The following is a 23,386-nucleotide window of genomic DNA, read 5'->3' on the forward strand; positions in this document are numbered from 1 at the left end:
TGACATCACTGGGGGTGAGGAGAACTTCACATTTTGCTTTCTACGGTCCATGTAGGTTTGGGGGCTGCTGATGGGTTGGCTCTGATGTACAGGCTGGATAAAGGAAACTATAAATACCTTATTGAAACACAATCAGCAAATTCATCTTTAAATAAAACCTGACTTAATATTAGGGGCAGAGGATTATCGCAGATGCAGAAAAATTCAACTCTTGCAGCTGTATGATCCCCTCATGTTTTTATTCCATTCTGCATTTCTCTGCAGATATTAAGCTTGTTTTAAAAAGTCTTATTCTGTTGTGAAGATACAACATTGCATGCAGTGTGCTCCTGCTCTGCTAACGCGGCGTTGAAGAAAACTGTGTTCAGCCAAATATCAGTAGTAAAAGTATGAATTCACTCATTCCCCATGCCGTTCTTCTCAGTGGTCTGTGAACAGCAAAGTCTAATGATACATTTTAAAGATGACATGGAATTTTTAAAACAAGTTCCCTCTTTTGCTGCTTTCTGTGTAAAGAAGGCATGAAATGTGTGTTCTCCCCAAATGTTCTTTTTGATAGAAGAGTTGTTGGCTGGAGGTGTCTGATATCATGGTGCAGTTCACAAGAAGCAGCAGCAACATCCACGTATATGATGTGTCGATTAAAATTGCCTGAAAGACAGAGAATTTGCTTTTTTTTTTAATTGTTTGGAGACACTTATGTTGCATTGATGGGTGACCTTTTATTAGGGGTACATCATAATGTCTGAATGAATGAATGCACAAAGAGACCTGTCATTACTTTTTAGAATAGAACTCTCTGCACAAAATGCTGCGTTAGCTTTTGTTTTTGAAGTGTAATTTTAAAAACTAGTTGATTTCTTGGAGTCTTACTAACAAAATGAAGTTTCATTGTTTATGATAATTACCTAAATATCAAATGTTGGAATAATGTACTGTTTTTACAACAGGTATTTGGAATGGGATCTATGGAAACCTCTCCAGAAGATTCTAACAAGCAGCTAGCGAATATCTGTTTACTGCTTCCAAGTATCCAAAACATCCGGATTTCACCAACACTGGTACAGTATGCATTTTTTTAAAAACACAACATTAATAAACTTAGAAATACAGGAACTTGTATTTTTATTTTCAGGTATGCAAATAAAAACATATTAAAAAAATCTTTACTTATGTTTTTAACAAACAAATTTTTTTCAAAAATTGACTGCAAGTTGCATCACTTGAGATGCGTTTTTTAAAAGATTTTTACATTTCACGTTGTATGAGGGTGAATCTTACTGGTCAATCTTACTTTCTCTTAACAGTCTCATTGTCTGGTTTTTGTGCAATGGCATAGTAATGTTATGGTAGGAATTACAAAATGGGGGGAGGTAAAGTTTAAATTAAAAAATTGGCATGAACAGTTGTTTATATGGTTACCTTTGTTTGTTTATTTACAGCTTGATTAAACTTCTTTTTTAATCATGGTGCCTACAATTGGGGTGAAAGCTCCCTAGAATAGTTATTAATTTAAAGGTGACTTGCAGAGTTCAAAAAATTGTATTTGTGACCTTTTCTGCATGTTAATAATGTATAAAATAAACCCACAGAGATTTTAAAAAGTTATTGGCCTATTTGCCACTGCTTTGAACCTTGTGTAATTATTTGTGCCTACACAAAGTTTGAATAAAATGCTGCTGTATCAGAATGGTGACCGTTTGCACACACACTGCACTTGCTTTGAAGGAATTCAAGGCATTCGGGGGTCAGACCCATTGTCTCTTACTGTAGAGCTTGTGTACACATGACCGTTATTCCAGAATAAAACTGTGTGAATTTAAAGAAGAATAGCAATTCCAGAAAAACTCCCATGTGTAGATACTCTTATTCTGGAATCAGAATATGTTTTGCTGGTTTAGCATAATCCGTTTCCAAAGAGAGGAGAATGGGAGTAGCTGTCAACAGAGACAGCAGCTACGGAGGGAAGGGGAGACTCCCAGGGTGGAAGATGGAAAGGAAAGACAGCAGAAACCTGTAGGCAGGGTGTGTAGAAGGGAGAGGGGGATCAGCAGCTTCCTGGTGAAGAGGCATGACAGTATGGACATTAATAAAGTCCCGCGCCCCCCCCCCCCCCCTTTTTTTTTAAAAACTATACTTCATCCCCCATTTTAAAGCAAATCTGTATTTTTAATTTAAAAAAAAAACACAGAAAACCAACCCTCCCCTCCCTCTCCCCCCTCCTCTTGTTTAAAAATGTGACTTTCCTTCTGTGGTTTGCTTGTGCCTGTGACTTTTTCTTCTGGACTTTCAGTCTTCTGATTTGGGCAGGGCCGTTCTGAATTTAGGAAGTCAGTCCACCTCATTCTCAGTTTTACTTTAAATAGTGAATGTATGTGCAGGGTCAGGTAGCTGTGGGATTCAACTCACTCTGCTTAGTTCAGACGTAGAGTGAGCCAAGTCCACTACTTTGACTGAGTGAGCAGGGGACGCTATGCTCTCTTGGGTTTGTCATATTACATCTTGCACCGTTCTCCCCTGCCCCCCAGTTTATACACAGTGTGTGTATTTTTTAGGGAGTTTTTTGGAGTTTCACAGTAGTCAAAGCAGCTTACGCAGCTTAAACTTCTCTAACAGGTCCCAAAATAATCTGAGGCCTTACAACTTCTTCCTCCTTAGGAATTCTTTCAGGCTATGTAGATGTCCATCTGTAAAAAAAGGAAATAAGGACAACCCGGGGAATTACAGACTAATCAGCTTAACTTCAGTTCCCAGATAGATAATAGTGTTAAATAATTAAGAAATCAATTTCCAAACACCTAGAAGATAATAAGGTGATAAGTAACAGTCAGCATGGATTTGTTAAGAACAAATCGTGTCAGACCAACCTAGTTCTTTCTTTGACAGGGTAACAAGCCTTGTGGGTGGGGGGATGTGGTATATCTTGACTTTAGTAAGGCTTTTGATACTGTCGTGTATGACCTTCTCATAAACAAACTAGGGAAATACTACCTAGATGGAGCTACTATAAGGTGAGTACATAACTGGTTGGAAGGCCGTTCCCAGAGAGTAGTTATCGGTGGTTCACAGTCAAGCTGGAAGGGCATATCAAGTGGGGTTTCTCAGGGATCAGTTCTGAGTCCAGTTCTGTTCAGTATCTTCATCAGTGATTTAGATAATGGCATAGAGAGTACGCTTACAAAGTTTTCGGATGATGCCAAGCCGGAAGGGGTTGCAAGTGCTTTGGAGGATAAGATTAAGATTGGAAATGATCTGGACAAACTGGAGAAATGATCTGAAGAAAATAGGATTCAATTCAATAAAGACAAGTGCAAAGTACTCTCCTTAGGAAGGAACAATCAGTTGCACACATACCAAATGGGAAATGACTGCCTCGGAAGGAGTACTGCGAAAAGGGATCTGGGGGTCATAGTGGATCACAAGTTAAGTATGTGTGAATAATGCAACACAGTTGCCAAAAAGCAAACATCATTCTGGGACGGTGCCTAGGAGCTGCGGGGACACGGAGCAGGATAGGAAGCCACGCCAACCCCCACCCCTCCCCCAGTACCAGTGGCACCCCCGGACCTCTTCCATCCCCTCCCCACCCCCCCGAGCACCAGTGGCTCCCTCCCAAGTTTTAGTCAGGGCAGGTTTTTCATAAAAGTCATGGACAGGTCAAAGGCCTGTGAATTTTTGTTTACGGTGACCTGTCCTTGACTTTTACTAAAAATAACCATGATTAAAACAGGTTTCCGAGTAGCAGCCGTGTTAGTCTATATCCGCAAAAAGAAAAGGAGGACTTGTGGCACCTTAGACTAAGTGGAAAGTCACTGAATGCATCCGATGAAGTGAGCTGTAGCTCACAAAAGCTTATACTCAAATAAATTTGTTAGTCTCTAAGGTGCCACAAGTACTCCTTTTCTTTTTGCATGATTAAAACATAGCCTTAGTCACTGTGAGAGGGGGAGAGGGGTGTGTGTGTGTAGGGAATAGCTCTTTGGGAATAGGGAACTAGGGATTTAAGACTGAGGAAATCCTGGAGGAAAGTCGCAGTTGCAGCCAAGCTCACAGAGGAGGCTAATTGTATAGTATTGTTTTATTGACTATTAAAGCTAAACTCCTCAGAGGGAGGGAGTTTGCACAGTACAACCCTGATCCAGCAAGCACACCTCTGTGCAAATGTTTGCAGAATCAGTCTTATTGAGGCCCTATCTAGGCTGGGTTGTGCACATAGAGGGAAATTACTCTCAAGCTTCACACAACCGCTCTGGTGCTGGTTGAACAATATTTTGAAAACAATCCAGCCAACAGTCTGTGATGTTTTCTCTGTTTGGATGGGTAAAAGTATGCTTCGTTGATGACGATTATTACTCAGAACCACCAGACTGGTTTTTTGTTTGTTTTTAATGAATGATCAGAATGTAGTAATATGAAGTAGAATCCTTGAACTTTTATGCTGGAAAGGGAACCTAGTAGGTCAGTTGGTCCAATCTGTTGTTCTTTCTTTAAAGGTTTCTATTTCTGTACCATCTCTACTTGGTGCAAACCAAGAAGTGACTTGAAGATTTGTAGTAATTTTGACTCTTACTCAGTTCTTTTCTCCCTTTGAGAAATTAGCATTCTTCCTCTATTCCCACCCCTGCACTCTTCTTCCTCTCCCTCTGTCCCCCTACCTGCTTTCCCATTAATCTTGCCATTAAAAATGTTCTTTTTAGTAAACTGAGGTTTTTCTTGGAAATTATCTTTATTATCAAACCAACTGCTTCTTGCTTATAGGACGATTTTTACCCTTTTTTATATTTACTATCCCTGTATGTTCAGTACAATTTTCAGAGCAAAACAAAATGTCCATAATAGCAAACCACTTAATCAAACATTCATAATTGCCCCTTTCACCCACAGTAATTAATGAGATGAAATAGTCTCTAGTTACATTTTTACAGACTGATGGGAAGCTTAGAATATCCAAAATATACAAATGTATAATGGCCCTGTATTAAAGTCCAGGTTGATTTTAATATTTGTTTGCATGTGTGTGTGTTAGAGATGAATGGAGAATGGTAATTCTGTTTCAGGGAAGATTTCAAGATTTGATTTCTTTTCAATTCAGAAAGCAAACCAAAAGTTTCAGAATTCTCCCTGAAAGGGAATTACCATTTTCCACCCAGTCCTACTGGAAGTCCTGACTCTGAGGCACCTCACCCGGCAGGCTGCCCATGATCCCAGGCTGCTGAAGAGCTGTAAGCCTAAGAGCTTGGGAGCCGGGACTCCCAGGGCGTTCCATCAGCCCATCATGTGTGCTGCTCAGGAGCCAGGCAGGCATGGCATGCTGGTAGGAAACCAGACAGGTTTTCATTGGAACCCTGTCTGGTGTCTGACAGAATTTTGTCAAAATTGAAGCATATCCACAGAATTGTTTGACTTTGGCAAATCCTGATGAAAAACCATTGAGCTGAAGTTATTTGGTGTGTGTGTGTGTGTATTCTCAGTATAAAATATATAGAGAAGCTACTGCGGATTTGTGAAGGGAATCAAACTGGTTCTATTATCTGTGTCACACAGGGCTCATTCTAGATCTTTTTGACACGGTTTTTTGCTTTTTCATTTTGCTTCTTATGAGAACAAGGCACTGTATAATTTCACATTCTGCTATGATTCATATGCCGTAGCAGTTTTCTGTGTTATAGGACAGAATACTTACACAATCAAGAACAGCAGATGAAGGTGATGAAGGTTTTTTTCATGGAAGCTCTGCTTTTGACAGTGTACTGATTCTAAGATTCCTTATTTTGTCCTCACTTCTGTGATATATGCATCCTGTCAATTATGTAAGACACTTGGCTTGACACACGCTGTATATTGTCTGTCATAGCAGAATGAAGAACCCTTTTCTTTTCTGAAGTTATCTTTGTACATTTAAAAAATCCCTATAGACAGGAGATGAACATAAAATACAGGTGGTGTGTTGGAATTTTTTTTCCCTTTAGTGGCTTCACTCTTTTAAAATAACAAATTACAGCATCCGGGACATTCAAAACAAAACTATTATGATTGGGATTGGTCAACTGGTGCACCAGATTGGCTACTTGACTACTGTGCTCCTAGCAATTGTGGGCAACAAAAGGAAGGCAGAAATTCCCTGCTCTAAGGCATTTAAAATCTAGACTGGAGAGAGTGAAATTCAGAAATATAGTAATCACCATAAAAGTTGGGGGAATAAAACTCCATTGACAGGTCAAGTCATTACGACCGTGTAACAATGCCTTCCTCGGCCCCTCCACAGACTCAGTCGGAGACCTCTCCAAAGTACATGCACCAGTGTCCTTTTATTGTTCATGTCTGTTCCCTCCACCTACTATTTACATATCTTACAGACCAATACCCTGGGAGACCGCTAGCTTCTCCTGCTAGCTGGGATCTAGAGCCTGTTGCTCCTCCCTTTCCGTCTCCCCTTTGCTTTCTCCCAGCCAGCTTTATATAGCAGGCTGGCTGCTCAGGCCCGCAGGTGTAGCTGCTCAGGTGATTAGGGCGTGGCCTCCCTGGCCAGCCCTAACTGACTCCCTTTTTAACTGGAGTTGGGCTAACAGGGGCCTGGCTTGGATCACCTAGCCAGCACCCTGTTACAGACCAAAAATCTGGGACAATAGCAAATCATCTTGTGAATCCTACTCCTATTAGGAATGAAATTTTCTCAAAGCACGTAGGGCTTTCATAAGGCTTTCCTCATCACCTAATCCCTGATTTAAGGGTTTAGGATAAACTTCATCCTATAAGAAGTTGTTAAACCACATTTGATACATAATGGAGAGGAGACATGAGAAATGGAACATGACATGAAAAGCCTCCGAAGTAGCAGATATATGACTAAGAGACAGAATAGTCTTTACTCCAAGTAGAGAGAGAAGTAGTTCAAAAAAAGCTATAGAAAAACTTGACTCAGAGTATTACATTTAGATGACCTTTATGTGGAGAAAATCTGAAGGAGTCTTAAGCACTTTGAGCACAGGAAAAGAATACATAAAGTAGTGATGTATAGGCTAGTGAAAAAAAATATAGTTCTTTCCAGGAAGGTTCAGAAGGGAAATCTAAGTTGGATAAGGTTTATCAGACCAATTAGCTGACTTGTAAGTGGTCTGCTCACATAAGCCCATTGTCTTGTTGAAACCCCACTGCCAGTAATAGCTGTGGAAGGTTAATGGTGCATATATTGGATTTGAGAGCTTGATCTACTTGCATAATTTGATTAGGACAAAAAAAAGTGAAATTGCAAAAAGAGGTGAATTGTTTGAGACTCCCATTCCTCAAGAGTGCTGCTGTGCTAGAAAAAGAGGCTTTTTTGAAATGTTTTTTTAAATTATGCGATTAAACTCTGGAGGTGTTAGAACTCCCCCTTGTGGGATTCTGCAATATTTGCTATATAAATTGAGTTAATACCAAAGAAAGCATGTTGACTTTTTGTTTTGTTGTGCTCTACGCAGTCACATATTACATTAGAAGCATTATGCATGGTGTGAATTTACTGTGTGATAAAACCACCACCTTATCAGTAGAAAAAGGCTTCAAAGTGTCTCCTTCTGATCGTATTTCTTTCAGGATTTTAAATGCATGTCTCTTCCCTGAGCAAATAATGTAATAAATTTCCTGTGAGGTTTTTATACAAAAGCTCATCAGAGACAAAAATATGCATTAGGTTATGGCAACTTTTAACATTTTTCACAGTTCTGCCTCTTTCAACTTCAAATTATTTCAGTTTTTTTAAAGGGAAGGATCTAGTAGATTACACTGGCTCCTTGCACCTTTGCAGACCTTGATTCAAATTTGAGTGAGGTCAAAACTGAAAAATTGACTGACTGTGATCTTAAATTAGTCCCCAAACCAATTATGTAAGTTGGCATAATTGACCATCACTGATGAGGAGAAGCACAGAACTATTATGGATTGTTAGTATGACAAATTATGTATGACAATATTTTACATGGTTTGCATGCATTATATCTGGCTTTAGACAGTGCTCCTGCATGAACATTTTAGAAGCTGGCAAAATAAACACATTCATTTTTTTCTTTCAAATGGATAAAAAGGTGAAGCAACAGAAAATCATTTCTTGGTGGTGGTGGTAGTTTATTTCTTTGCTTTGGTGTGAGGCCTGAACGTCAGGGCTGCATCCAGGAAATCTAACCACAAATTTAGCCTCCCAGCAGGTTTTCAAATATGCTGCTTTACAAGCAGCAAAGAAAATACGCAGGAAGACGAGGAAGGAAGCCTTTATTATATGTAAAAAAAGCATTATAGGAGAAAATCGAGTAGGAGCTTAAGATTTATAAGAGTTCATCATATGTTGCTACTGTATAAAATGTTTAATAATAATAATAATAGTTTGACATGGAAGTAGCAGTGGAAATGATACAGTTTCTCATTGAGCAGTGACGGTTGGCAGCCATGTTACCCTAAAATAATAGTCAAATTAAAAAAAATAATTTTTTTTTTAAACTTATCACCTTGCTGATGTTACTGTCCGGGATTACATTTTATTGAAATTGAAAGAATTGACAACATTGCCATTTGTTTTTTGCTATTTTGTTGGTTTGCCTTTTGCGTTTCCTTCAGCTAGTACAATGAAAATAATGAAGTCAACTTCACACTCATTTATAGTCAGTTTTCACCTGGAGGTTCTCAGTGATGCAATGTTTGGGTGTCTTGTATTGCACAAAAACATGTATCTAAAACCAGTGATTTAGATTTATGAATTTTAAAAACAAATGAAAATGTTAGATTTTGTGTAAAAGCTTAGCTTTCAAAAGCCTACATTTTGGAGAAAAAACACTGTATCTTTTGGAATCTCAATAGAAAAGTAATGGGAATAGTTTTTAATTGGCCTTACAAAAAGTTACAAAATGTAAACTTTGGGCCTAATTTGACTGGATAGAATCTGTTAAATCAAACTCTTTGAACTGTTGTCTTCGTTTTTACTTTTCTAGGCAAAAACTACAAATGCCAGTCTCTTACAAGTTCATCTTGAATGCAGTTTACATAACAATGTGTGCCAACAACTCAAGGTATGACATATACATTTCATTGTAATGGAACATTGACCAGGGTTTTAGGTATAAACATTAGGGCTGTCAATTAATCACAGTTAACTCATCTGATTAACTTAAAAAAAAATTAGTCGCGATTAATCACAGTTTTAATCGCACTACTAAACAATAAAATACCAATTGAAATGTATTCAATATTTTGGGTATTTTTCCACATTTTCAAATATGTTGATTTCAGTTACAACACAGAATGCAAAATGTACAGTGCTCACATTATATTATTTTTATTACAAATATTTGCACTGAAAAAATGATAAACAAAAATAGTATTCTTCAGTTCACCTCATACAAGTACCATAGTTCAGTCTCTTTATCATGAAAGCGCAATTTACAAATGCAGATTTTTATTTATTTATTTATTTTGGTTACATAACTGCACTCAAAACCAAAACCATGTAAAGCTTTAGAGCCTACAAGTCAACTCAGTCCTACTTCTTATTCAGCCAATTGCTAAGAGAAACAAGTTTGTTTACATTTGCAGGAGATAATGCTACCCGATTCTTATTTACAGTGTCACCTGAAAGTGAGAACAGACGTTTGCATGGCACTTTTGTAGCTGGCATTGCAAAGTATTGTCAAGCGATTAAAAAAATTAATCACACTGTTAAACAATAATAGAATACTATTTATATAACTATTTTGGATGTTTTCCACTTCTATCTTTTGGAATCTCACAGCTGTGAGAAGTCTGGGATCCAGATTGCGTCTCTTACCTTATACTTCACCATACTATTTAAGGTCAGCTGAGTGCTCTTTCTCTCAATCCCTAAACTTGGACACTCTTTGTTGCACATTTGAAGGTTCCCCACCTTTGGAATTTATTCCCCTAGTCTGTTTATAGTACACCTTATTCAGAGTGAAGGATTTTACAAATGAAAATGTTTTACAGTCCTAAGGCCAAACCTTCCAGTTGAAACTACTGTTACTGGATTTTTTTGAGGCTTAACCCTTAATGTCGTTTTAATGTTTTTTTATTATTTATCACTTGTATTACTGTGGCACCTCGGAGTCCAAATCATGGACCAGGACCCCATTGTGCTATGCTTTGGTTTTACTTTTTTGTGTAGGTGTGTGTGTGAACTGAGTGTTTGCTGAATGCGCCCTGCAGACTGCAATCTTCTGTTTATCCAGAAAGAGGTGCAGTGTTGCTGGGGAAGGCTTCCCCACGTTGCCCCCCGAAAGTGCCTATTCGAGTGGAATTTGCTTTCTGTACCTGTGTAGTTCTCTGCCTCTACTGAGAATTCTATCAAAAGTTCTAATTACTGCCCCGGGATTGGTACCTTTGATGTGCATAGAACGTTTGTCCATTAGAAATTGGCTGAGACCATCAATTCAGTATGTTTTATTCTAATTGGATTATTTTATGAAATTTCCCCTCCTTTTTTCCTCCTTTGTCACTCCAGAGTTGCTGTTTTATGTCTGACGATCCAGTGCTGCTAAAAATGAGATTAGTACTAAGAATGGAAAACTCCCAGCAAGAATTTGTGGATCACAGACAGTACTTACTGGAGAATCTTTTTGTAGTTTATGTAGCAATGGACAAAACTGAGACCTCAGGTAAATCCAAGACGTGACTGTTAATTTTAATAGAAATTGCTTTTATATACACTTCAGAATCTGGTATACACCAATATGTTGATCTCAGTGACATCCTCTTTATTTTGCTGTTTAATGAGAAGGCCAGATTAGTGAAATGAAACGGTTTGACATTTTGTGTTTAATGTAGAATTACTGTGGTGGTGTTTCTTAATGAAAGAGGTAGCATCCATCTGCAGCTGTAAACTACATCTGTGACATTCTTTTCTTTTTCCCTTAAGATTTGTGTATGGAACAGAAATGTCCTTTTCTTAGGTGTCTGTTTAAATAGCACAAAATGGGTAGTGGTGGTGGTGTTTGCTTTTGTTTTCACCTTTCAGCAAAAGTGCAATTGATGAAAACTGTAGTATTCAAATTTCTAAGGAATCAGATTAACAGAACTAGACCTGCAAAGAAATCAGGACCTAGAAAGAGCAGGCATTGTGGAAATTACTGTGATAATATAATACAAAGGATCTTCATAACATCATTTTTGGAGGCTAGAATTCCACAAGCGAAGTAACCATCTACATACATTTTTTGCATCATACGTTTGTTGGGTAAATAGGTAATTTTTCGTCAAATCCAAGGGATTAGATATCCTTGGTTTTTAATTATTTATAGCGCACCATCACCTTTATAATTGTTTAGGTTTTTTGGGACATTAGAACAAAAATAAGGTTTTCTGCCAGTTGTACTGTCTGCTAGAAGAAAAAACAACTTGTGAAAACAGATAAATGATTCAGTTATCGTTTTTACTATATTTCAAGGTCTGGGTGCAAAACGCATTTATTGTTCTTCCAGAGCCTGCTGTGTGGTTGGAAGCGTTGGTAGTTTAGTGGAGTGATACTTACATTTGACTGATGGAGCTGACATGTCCACAGTAAATCTATTTCCCCTCACATCTGAGATAGCAGTGTTTTGCTGCACTGACTTGTGGAAGCATACTTATTCTTACACTTGTGGATAAATGTTCACATCTGTCATGTCCAGGGGTATGGCTGTAACATCCTTTTTAATGGATTCAGGTGATAGAAGAGCATTTTAAAAAGCTACACACTTCCTCAATATAATGCAAATCATAAATCCCTATACACTAGGGTAAAGGCCCATCATAATTCCTTTGTGATGCTGGCAGTGGGAAGTTATAGATCTTTTGCCTTGATGGTTCCTGTGGGCAGCTTTTCAACTTCAGATAATAATCTTTGTTAGTTTTCTTTATGTTGATGTGCTTAAGTAAGAGAGACTTGGAGTCTGCGTCTCTTCTCACTACACCAATGTGAATCGAGAGTAACTCTGTTCAAGTCAGTAAGCCAGATCATGTGTTCTGTGGCCTGCAAATTTGGGGTGTATGTTCATGTATGTGTGTGTGCAAAGGAGGCTTTATAGCACATTTGTGGCTCCCTGATCTTGGGATCACTTTGGCTCCTACAGTAACTTAGTGCAGTTTTAGCCACACACCTCTCCCACAGCCATACTTCCTATTGTTGGTTGATCTTTTGATTTTGGATTAATTATTTTGATTACTTAAGAATTCCCAGCACTTTGAGACTTGATAGGTTATTGTCCCAAGGTCATGCCCTCTATTAAAATTACTGTTCAGTTGGGAACCCCGATGTGCATGGTTACAACTTTCTCACATCGGAAGAACCTTCTGTGTTTGTAATAGTTTTATTAACATAGTGAGAAAAGTTACGAACACTCCAGACCAGCAAGGTGGATAGAGATAATTCAAAATGTGTCTCTGAGCATCCATATATTCACACCGTCCCTTGCAAAAGGACCTGAAGTGTTTGTTATCATCCTCATCATCAGACTCACCATCATTGCCAGTGGTCACCACCCTGGGGTCTCCCAAGAGTTACATCTCCCACACAGGTCAGGATGCAACTTTTATAATGTGTTAAACTGCCACTATGCCTAATGCGTATTCACAGTAGAGGTTTCTCCTCTTTTCCTTATGTGTATTTCCTCACCCTACTAATGTTGGGGTGCCTTTCTCCCTAGGTTACTAGCCTGTTTATTTCAAGCTTGTTAATTACCATGGTACTCTTGTGGTCAGACCTCTGCTGATGTACCTTACTTAAAATATCCCAAGCTGGTATGAATTGGCATCTTGTGGTTACCTGTCAGCAGTTTAGTTATTACTGCATTCTGTCTTGTCTCTTTTATAATCTAGGGTTACTCCTAGTTAACTGTGTATGCTAAGGCTTTTGGGCCTTATGCTTTGTTACCTACGCTATTGTTTTACAGGCCTTGTAATGGTTCTGCCTTAACCTAATACCCTGTCTTACTTGGCAAATACCTATCCCTATGGGCTACCCTATACCATGGCCTGGAAAAAGGGAGGCTATGCTGGCTCTGTGGATAGGGCTGTGTGCCAGCTGGGAATTTAGGAGCTGGTAATAATGTCAGCTTTCCAGCTGATTTTTGCCCCCAGAATTAGGGCCAAAGATATGGCATGGTGGATTTGCACCAGCATAAAATGGTGTGAGAGGAGAGTCAGGCCCAATGTGTGATTAACTTCTAATTTTTACAAGAGACATTTTTTCACATAGAATAATTCTATCTCCTAATTTTCATTTAAATAAGTTTGATATTGTTTCTCATATTACTGTCTGACAAAGCAGTAGTACTTTGATCTTTGGTACTTATCTGGATGTTCATTTTTTTGGACAGATGATTCCACAATAAACATGTATGTATTGCATTCAGGGAACAGCGTTTTACAGATACAGGTAATTACGTTCTTTATGCAATCCTATTCGGAGGTATTGAATTTAATTAGGATGTTAACTAGCTTTACTACTTACTTTTTTGCTGTCGCCAGATAGCACACTTCTTTATTTTAAGACGCATTTACCACATTTAAGTTTGTATATGTGTCCAGCAGCATTTGTAGATTGTAAACAACAGCTCAGATAATGATTTTTAATGTACCGGTTAACCGAAATAAAAGCCACAAAACTATTCATCACATACGATAAATGACTGTTCCTTCTAAGTTTGTCAAGAAGATGAATTAAATACTAAAAATATAATAATAATGGTAATAGTGCTACAGGGATTGGTAATGTATCATTTTAATGCAGGACATACAACGTTTCTCACAAAAGGATACATCATCTGTGCAGTTTGAGCCAATACAACTTCCTTCTTCAACCACAAATTTTACAAAAGTTGCTTCCATTGTTTGCAAAGGTACAGTATGTATATTTTATGTATATAATATGATTACATGAGGTACATATCGAGGTACTTATAAGGTACTCTGAAAAGGCTCAAGACGAACTTGTCTGTGCAGCGTTGCTCTCTTAAAACATACTGGGCTAGGAGGAGGAAGAATTCTTTGTACTTATTTTATTTCCATCCTATTTTGTATCATTCTGTAACTCTCACACGTGTGCGCTCTCTCTCCCCACATACACACACCCCGATCATAGATTCAATACAGGCAATATTAACAGGAAGAGAGAGTGGGTGACTAATAAGATTGTCAGCTGATTGTCAGCATTTGTTGCATGTACCTTTTAGGTTCCCTTTAATCATTTGGATGATTCTTTTATTTTAAAAATCTTAAATAGTACACTTCTGTGATTGGGTGGTACATTTTTATGGCAGTTTTTGTCAGGATAGTTTGAGAGAATTGCCTGAGTCAACAAAGCATGTTTGTGGAAGAGCTAGGGTTAATGTTTAGAAGTTGCTGTTTCCAGTCAGCCCCATGCTCTTACCACTAGGCCATGTCGATGATCTACTGCAGGGGTTCTCAAACCTCATTGCACCGTGACCCCCTTCTGACAACCACAATTACTACATGACCCAGGAAGGGGGACTGAAGCCTGAGTCCTGCCATCCAGGGCTGAAGCCCTTGAGGTTTGGCTTTGACCCTGGGTGGTGGGGTTCGGGCTTTGGCTTTGACCCCGGGCTCCAGCAAGTCTAATGCCAGCCCTGGCGACCTCTTTAAAACAGGGTTGTGACCCACTGTTTGAGAACTGCTGATCTACTGCATTATTACTGAAATTCTTATTTAGTTTCCCTGACTCGGATCACTGTTGTCGTGCAAACTTTGTCACTTATGTACTCTGTAGTGCTCTACACATTTTTGTTATGCTTTCGCCCTCTTGATCAGTGCTTCCAAATTCTTTCCTCTGCTTCTTATAAAAATATGTGTTTTGTTTTGTTTGTCTGTCTGTTTTGGGAGTGGTGATGGGGACGACAAAATACATTTGCTCAGAGAGTTTACTTCATAATGAGTGTGGGACTCATCTTTCTAAGAAAGAGCAGGCAAAGAAAGCGGTAGAGGGGTAGAGTGAGTTTTTTATTTTCCCAGGCATGCCTTTTATTTCTTGAGGGTAGCAGCTTGGTTCAGTAGCTAGGGTAGCGGACGGGGAGTAAGGAGACTTGAGCTCTGCCACTGACTCCCTGTTTGATCTTGGACAAATCAGTTGTATGGTCTGATTTTCTGAAGTGCTGAGCACCCATGAATGTCTTAAGTCAATACTCAGCACATCTAAAAATCAGAATATTAACGTTCACATCCCTTGATTTTGCCCTCTGTAAAATAGAGCTGTTGATACAGACTTTCCTTTGTACAGATCTTCGAAATCCTCACATGAAAAGCATTATTATTACAAAGATTTTATTCAAATATATATATGTTTACTTTTCCTTTATAAAGCTGCATCATGTGACAATGAAATCCATTATACTAGTGATGTGAAGATGAATCCATTAGAAAGCACTACGACACTAAAAGCATGTCTTTCCCATCCTGTGATGGAAGGGTAAGTTGATTGTGGGATTTTTTTAAACATTCGCTAGAATTGTAAGGAAACTGTAAAATGTGCTCAAATAGATGCTGTAGAGTCAAAGCAAGCTAACTTTCTCACTTAATGGTACTAAGCACGAGTGTACAGACTGCTGCCTATCGTTGCTGTGTCTTTCAACAAAATAAAACCCCATGGCATTTCATATAATAGTTCTGCATTTCATACACGTGAACCTTCAAGATTCAGTAAGAAGAAATCTAAACAGTTACGGTCACATAGGCCTGATTCAGAATCTGAGATAAATTTACAGCTCTCTTTTTCCTACTTTAGAGGAACAGTACTGTAATGGAAAACTGGAAATTGAACATTTTTTCTAGTCTTGACTCAGTAGTGTTATCACAGCTACCACATTATAAGAGGGAAAGCACTAGGCAGCATTGTACTCTAAAGTAGCGAGACAGAAGTATGACTAGCTATCCATCCCTCTTAGAGTTACTTTGTCTTCAGATCTTTAATATAATAATTTGTTCTTCCTCCAGAGTCCTTAAAAACACTCATTTCCCAACAGTGAAACTTTTATCTGTCTGGCTGTCTGAATGGCTTCCCATGGTCAAGGACCCATGCATTTTTAATCTGTGTTTTTCTACAGGTATTTTGGAGTTGACCCTGCTGCAGCGTTATTTCACATAGAGCCACATCATAATACTTCAGGATTTTGGTCTATATGGTTTACAAACAATTTTGATTTTAGCATTGAAGTAAATGATGTCTTTGTAGCCAGAGAGACTAAGAACATTTTAAAGGTAAGTTTTATTTTAGAATCCTATAAATGTCTTTTCCTTAATGTAAAAGGGTTCAGTCCTTCAAAATGCTGAGCAAGTTCTTTGGGGAACTGAGTGTCCTCAATTCATATTGAATTTGGTGGGAGTTGGTGAAAAGTGCTGTGTGCCTTTATCAGGCCCCAGAAGACTACAGTCCATTATTTGGTGTGATTGTTTTAGTATATGTTAGAGTAAATCCTGGCTGCAGTGGCAGTCGTACATGTGCATTAAAGTACAGAATTTTGCCCTGTCATAGTAAATGTTCTCACAATTGCTGCTTATGCTATTGGTACATATTAGGAGTGAAACTCTCTTCATAGGCTATATTGGAATCTTTTGGTGAATGGATGAGCTTTGTGCAAAGTTATTAAAGATTTTACAAAAGAGAGGCCTTATTTTTAGAAGTTTAGGCAAAATTTTTCGTGTAATTGCTTCATTAGAACAAACAATGCTGATGTGTGCATGCTCAAATGACAAACTAGGCATAGAATTAGCCATTTGTGCACTCAGATCCCAGATTCATCTGTAAAATCACAAAGGTTTCAAAGATAAATTAGGTGTACAAATGCACGTGCCTAGAATTTTTAAAAATCAAACGCAATTGTGTTTAAAAAGGTACTTTAGTGTCCTGATAGTTTACCCTCATGACCAATATATTTTACGTATGTGTGTATAGGAGTTAAGAATTTCATGATAGTAGAAGCAAAACAATTAGGAGCAAATATCACCTTTAGAAATATATAATTCATATCCAAAAGTACACTTAAATAATTCTTGCAGTTTTGATTTTAAAAACCCCCACAATTTTTGGCCAATATGATCTGATTGTTTCCTTCTAGATTCTGAACTTCGCTGAACCCTTGACTCTACCTCCAGGCTGTTGGAATGTATTTTCTTTGAAGCTCAGTGTCAAAGACACTGTAATAAATGTATTTTCCAATGTATTTTTGGCTACAAATGTAGGAGTGATGTTTGCAATACCTCTGCGGATTTATTCAACTCTGTCCAAGGTATTGTATTCCACAGACTTGTTTGTATATTGCATACAAAAAACTGTTAACATTATTTAGCTGGCAAAACCAGGTGCTCAAAAGTGGGGAAGTGACAGATTTATGGTTGCCCATGCCACCTTAATACTTCCCTTTGCTATGTCCATATCCTATGCACTGATTGAAGTAGGGGCCCAATGGAAAATAGTATATGATTATGTAATTAAAGATCGTATCATATGTATGCTCAAAGGAGCTTAATTAAGGTTCTGGGGTTTTTAGATCTTACTGTTTCTAGAGCCTAGAAATCTTCATTAATAGGTATTAGATTTTTTGGAATAGTAAATCATAGAATAAGGCAGGGGTGGCCAACGTGAGCCTGAGAAGGAGCCAGAATTTACCAGTGTACATTGTCAAAGAACCACAGTAATAAGTCAGCAGCCCCCCATGAGCAGCCAGTGTGTCATAAATATAAAGGGAAGGGTAACCACCTTTCTGTATACAGCGCTATAAAATCCCTCCTGGCCAGAGGCAAAATCCTTTCACCTGTAAAGGGTTAAGAAGCTAAGGTAACCCCACTGGCATCTGACCCAAAATGGCCAATGAGGGGACAAGATTCTTTCAAATCTGGAGGTGGGGGGAACAAAGGGTCGTTCTGTCTGTGTGATGCTTTTGCCGGAAATCAGATCAGGAATGCAGCCTTATAACTCCTGTAAAGTTAGTAAGTAATCTAGCTAGAAAATGCATTAGATTTTCTTTTGTTTAATGGCTTGTAAAATAAGCTGTGCTGGAGGGAATGTATATTCCTCTTTTTGAGTCTTTTTGTAACTTAAGGTTTTGCCTAGAGGGATTCTCTCTGTTTTGAATCTGATTACCCTGTAAGGTATTTACCATCCTGATTTTACAGAGGTGATTCTTTTACCTTTTCTTTAGTTAAAGTTCTTCTTTTAAGAAGCTGATTGATTTTTCATTGTTCTTAAGATCCAAGGGTTTGGGTCTGTGTTCACCTGTAGCAATTGGTGAGGATTCCTACCAAGCCTTCCCCAGGAAAGAGGGTGTAAGGCTTGGGGGGATATTTTGGGGGACGACTTTTACAAGTGGTCTCTTTCCCTGTTGTTTGTTTAAAATGCTTGGTGGTGGCAGCATACTGTTCAAGGACAAGGAAAAATTTGTACCTTGGGGAAGTTTTTAACCTAAGCTGGTAAGAATAAGCTTAGGGGGTCTTTCATGCAGGTCCCCACATCTGTACCCTAGAGTTCAGAGTGGGGAAGGAACCTTGACACCGCACCTCTTGCTCACTGATCAGCGCCTCCCCTCCCGATCAACTGTTTTGTGGTGTGCAGAAGGCTCAGAGGGGAGGAGCGAGGGCATAGAAGGGGAGGGGGCGGGAGGGATGGAGTGGGGGCAGGGCCTGTGGCAGAGCCAGGGGTTGAGCCGTGAGCACCCGCCGATACATTGGAAAGCTGGTGCCTGTAGCTCCAGTCCTGGCGTCGGTGCCTAAACAAGGAGCCGCATATTAACTTCTGAAGAGCCGCATGTGGCTCCGGAGCCCCAGGTTGGCCACCCCTAGAATAAGGGATGGGAAGGATCTACTGAGTGAGATTTTCAAAGGGAGCTCAATCCAACCTCCATTCATGCAGAATCATACAGCGGTGTATCATTCATCCAAAACAAGGGCTACAACGTTTCAGGCTTTCTGTTCTTGAATAAATTTGATTGATTAAAGTTTTAATGTTTATTGGTTAAATGTATCTAGATTTCTTTTCTTTACAGTGTTGCTTTGTCAGATGTTCAAGCATTGTTTTTCTGCAGGGGGATCTCCATTTTGAAGCCGTAGCACATTGTGATATACACTGTTACTTGGGAAAGTCTGATACAGGTAGGTTTATTTTATTTTTAGGCCTCTACTAGCAGTTTGGTAATGTAGAAAAATTAGCTAAAAAATATTTGTATTTGTTACTGGATTTGTAGTACAAATATATATATGGTTAGTACAAGTAAGTTTTATGTCATTTAAGAATATCCTAATTTCTTAAATTGTTGCTCCTCTGCATGGATTTTAGTAATGTGTAGCAAACACAATATTCCAGATTTCTAATTCCTGCTCACAGAACTCAAAAATGCTTAAACCAGTTCTAACTTTCAAAATATATTTTTAACTTTAATGGAATTTGTTTGTTTGAGAAAATTATCAGCAATTGGAAGAGGGGAGCTAAAATGGAAATGATTATTGGCTACTAGCAGGTGCTATAACATAATTTTGCACCATGTTAGAGATACTGAACTGTGATACGTATATCCCATTGACATCAGTTAAGAGTTCTGTATAAAAATCTGAGATGAAATGTAGCCCTAAAATTCCAAATGTAAGATACAGCAAAAAAAAGTCCTACTTGAGTGTTCAAAAGCATGCACAACTAGTTGTACAAATATCCAATTTACACACACGTACCTATTTTTTTTAATAGCTTTCTGTATTGATACCAGTTCTTCAAGTTATGGGGCAGAGTGATAAAGGTAGTAAATGACGTTTTAGTAAAATATGGGAAATCTATTGTCATTTTAGCAAATCTGTTTTGGAAAGGGAGTTTGTCTCTGGACCATTCTACGTGGAATGTGGATTCCGAACTTGCAAGTGAGCTTTATGAAAGATGGCAGAAAATAAAACATGGGGAAGCCTGCAGGTTTGTACAAAGACTGTTCACGTTCTTAATTCCAGCAGCTAGTAGTAAATTTCATATTGTATTATAAGAAACAAATTTTGCTGTGCTATAGTAGTATACTTGAAAATAAGAGCAAAAACTTTCAGACTCTGGTGCCTTAAGTTAGTCTTTTCATTAGGTGTTCCGAGATTCAGAGCAGCTAAGCACCTCATCTCCCATTTTAACTCAGTGTCAATAATTGTTTTAAATACCTGAACACTGGATGTAAATAACATTTTGACTGTAGTAACCTCACTACTGCTACTTCACTCTGAAAGAGGACAAAGCATGTGTCACAAGATCAGATATGGCAGCTGCACAAATCCTCTCTGTCCACAGGTTGAAAAGTAGCCTTTTCAGGGTCAGGAGTTTTCAATAGGTTTTAAGCTCTTTTTTCCTTTGCCTAATGGATGCGACGTATTGGGGACATGGGGAAGGGAAAAGTGTGTGTCTGTGCATGAGCAGTCCTTGTCAAGTTGGTGAAGCATTGACATCAGCCCCTTTCCAGCATGAGAAAATGGAGCTGTACAAGCAGGGGGGAGTCATGTTACAGGTATGAAAGCAGAGGAGTAAGGGACAAATAGATTTAAATTGATGGTTAATGCAGGATCACAGTCTTATGGGCATTACTTTGTTAAAAACTTTTTTTTTTCCCAAGAAAAGCTTATCTACCATAACAAAGTGCTCCTGGAAAATTCATGTCCAGAGACTAAACTCAATTTCTTTTGGTTTTAACAAAGCTTTCTGTTTTCACCAATTAAACAGGAGGAATTTTTTGTCTCGCATTGCTCACCAAAAGAAGCCCGAAGAGGAATCATTTGCTTTCTTTTTGCCACGTTTGATTACAGAGCCTGGCCTGACGTTAAACTTCAGTGCAACTGCACTTAAGAATAGTATGGTAATGATAACTGTTTTCAAGCTTTATCTAAATGTGTATATTTTTAGCTAGTTTAAATTATTAAGATTCCAGTTCAACATTATTAATACACAGTGTTATATTGTTTTCAAACTGGTTTTGAAAAAGGCTTTTGGAAAACTCCAGACCAGTACATCTCAAAACACCAGTTTCTTATAATCTGATTGGCTCTACGACAGTTTAAATTGTCGAAGTATCTAGTTTAATACATTAACATACATTGAGGATTAAAACAATACACAGTAGATCTCACCTTCTGAAATGTTTATTGAAGCGTTCATTAGCTAGCGTAGAGTAGCTTATTATAAAACTAATGAATAACATGGAACGGTATGTTTGGCTATTCCGTGATCAGGGCTGGTTCTAGGCGCTGGCAAACAGGGCAGTCACCCTGGACACCAGCTTTCAGGGACACTGAACTGTGCCACTCATTTTTTCTCCCTTCCCTCCCGATTAGCTGTTTGTTTTTCTTGACCGCTCGTGGGGCCTGAAAACATTTTCCATGCTGGCCAGCAAAACGTCTAGGGCTGCTCCCGGCTTTGATGATCTTTACTATTAATGATGTTTATAATTCCATGTTAATCTTTATAACACTGTGCATACATCTTTTAAGAGTGAATATTATGCTTGTGAAATATCCCAGATTGGGACTATCAGGTGTTGTATGTCGTCTTAGAACAAGACTGTCCCCAGCAACTCAGTTCTCATTGGGCAACTTTTGGTCACTACTAACCTGGCCTTGGTTAGAACCTATCATATGGAGATGAAAGGCTTCATATGCAAATATTGTTTATTATCTTAATATTCAATTTATGTATGTTAAATTATTAATCAATAGCATGAGCCAGGTAGTCCCCCATCATTCATATTTCTAAGTGAGGAAGAATAGTGTCTTACACACTTCACCTGTTTCTTTGGGGAAACTTTATTCCTGTCTACCAGCGTGACCTGATACTGAATGGAAATAAAAAGGTAGCCTCTCTTTTTGCATGTGTAGTTCTTCAAGCACTATCATTTGCTTTTGCGCATAAAAACATTGTACACACATGCCCAGCTTTTGCATGTAGTTTTGTGCATGTCAAATTCTAATGTGCAAAAAGAGAAGTCGGGTTGAGACTCCTTTGAAAATGAGGCCAGTATTACCAATGCTGAATTATTTTACCTTGTTTTAAAATTCTAGCACACAAGTATGTAGTTTTAACTTTTTTCCCCCCAAACTGTTTAGGTAAAATATTTTGTGCTAAGAAACCCCTCATCCTTCCCAGTTACGCTACAACTTCTGCCTCTGTCTTACTATCCTGATCCCCAAGCATCACTGAGTCTGCTCAGCAAATGGTAATGAATATAATGTTATCTCAGAATACTGATATTCCTTATTAGTGATCTATTTCTATCTCTTAGCGTTGTTACTCAGCACTTGTTTTAACTTTTTTAAAAAATCATAAGTTACCTGGAGGCATGGTTCCCCATAATCTTAAATCCCATTTTTGATGTTGTATAATCATCACGTCGAATCTCCCTTGGTTGTATGTTATATGACTGAATTTGTGGATACAGCTAAATAAACCCCAAGGCATGGATTCAACAAACACATGCCTGCCAGAGTCTGAGCTGGCCTTTTCTGGGGGTTGGGACAGAGCCTTACCTCCCCAGGTGAAGGCTAGGAGTCAAGGGGTCTGTAATGGGGGCATGTGACTCAGCATTCGGCCTTCTGGGAGAAATAAAGGCAGCCTGAATTCAGTGAGGGAGAGTTTAGGGACACTCAAAGGAGTAGGAGGGTTATGGGAACTGCTCTACACGAAAGACTCTCTGGTTTAGTCTGCACTTCAAAGGGTTTGCTACTATAGCTGCATTGGCAAAGCCCCCAAATGAAGATGCTGCATATATCAGCAAAACGAGTTCTTTTGTCAGTATAATTAAGTCAACTCTCTGGATGACATATGAGTTCTTTGTCTGGTATAAGCTGTGTGGAGAGGGGCAAGAGATGGGAGAAAGGGACCGACTTGAGTCAGTTTGACTGCTCACTCACATTAGGATTACTCACATTCTTAAAGTTGGGCACCTATTTAAATACCTTGCTGAGTCAAGGCCCAGATTCTTCTGTAATTGCTTCCTGAACATCACGGTTCTTTTAAATGTATTCAAACTAATATCTGTATTTGTGTGAATTCTAGAAAAGAATGTCCACAAATATTCATTCCAATTTTTTAACAAATGTTCTTTGCATTTGCACCCTTTTTTATTTACTCTCTACAAATTTTCTAGTAAGTGCTGGAAGTAATGTTCCCTAAAGTGATTTAATTTGAGCAAATATTGCAGAATTGCATTGAAAGTGAGTTTTGAATTCATATTTATTAATATTGAACATGAGATGCTCGCTTCTGAGAGCAGTGTTTATCCTCATTGAACAAAAATCTGTTTGGTAAGTTATGTGTCCTTTCCAAACAGCCTGAGACAAATATCAAATACTTGCAACTGAATTGTTCACAGACAGATCAAAAATTAGTTGCAACATTTTTTTGCAAATTAAAAAT

The 23,386-nt window shown here is 38.4% G+C and overlaps 1 protein-coding gene across 5 annotated transcripts in view; it reads left to right on the top strand.

Moving 5' to 3' along the window:
• The window catches only part of TMEM131L (transmembrane 131 like), a 125,694-nt gene that overhangs the window by 67,249 nt on the left and 35,059 nt on the right, over window positions 1–23,386 (top strand). For 4 of the 5 annotated variants that reach the window (XM_077815399.1, XM_077815400.1, XM_077815402.1 and 1 more), the window contains 13 exons: window positions 951–1,061; window positions 8,961–9,038; window positions 10,484–10,637; window positions 12,471–12,533; window positions 13,335–13,393; window positions 13,748–13,856; window positions 15,334–15,439; window positions 16,074–16,227; window positions 17,085–17,255; window positions 19,047–19,113; window positions 19,801–19,918; window positions 20,702–20,834; window positions 22,078–22,187. In XM_077815399.1, coding sequence (XP_077671525.1) covers window positions 951–1,061; window positions 8,961–9,038; window positions 10,484–10,637; window positions 12,471–12,533; window positions 13,335–13,393; window positions 13,748–13,856; window positions 15,334–15,439; window positions 16,074–16,227; window positions 17,085–17,255; window positions 19,047–19,113; window positions 19,801–19,918; window positions 20,702–20,834; window positions 22,078–22,187 — 1,433 coding nt within the window. The remainder of the gene's footprint in view (window positions 1–950; window positions 1,062–8,960; window positions 9,039–10,483; window positions 10,638–12,470; window positions 12,534–13,334; window positions 13,394–13,747; window positions 13,857–15,333; window positions 15,440–16,073; window positions 16,228–17,084; window positions 17,256–19,046; window positions 19,114–19,800; window positions 19,919–20,701; window positions 20,835–22,077; window positions 22,188–23,386) is intronic. The other variant, XM_077815401.1, reaches the window with a different exon arrangement.

This window comes from Eretmochelys imbricata, chromosome 4 (assembly GCF_965152235.1).
Source record: "Eretmochelys imbricata isolate rEreImb1 chromosome 4, rEreImb1.hap1, whole genome shotgun sequence".
Classification (NCBI taxonomy): domain Eukaryota; kingdom Metazoa; phylum Chordata; order Testudines; family Cheloniidae; genus Eretmochelys; species Eretmochelys imbricata.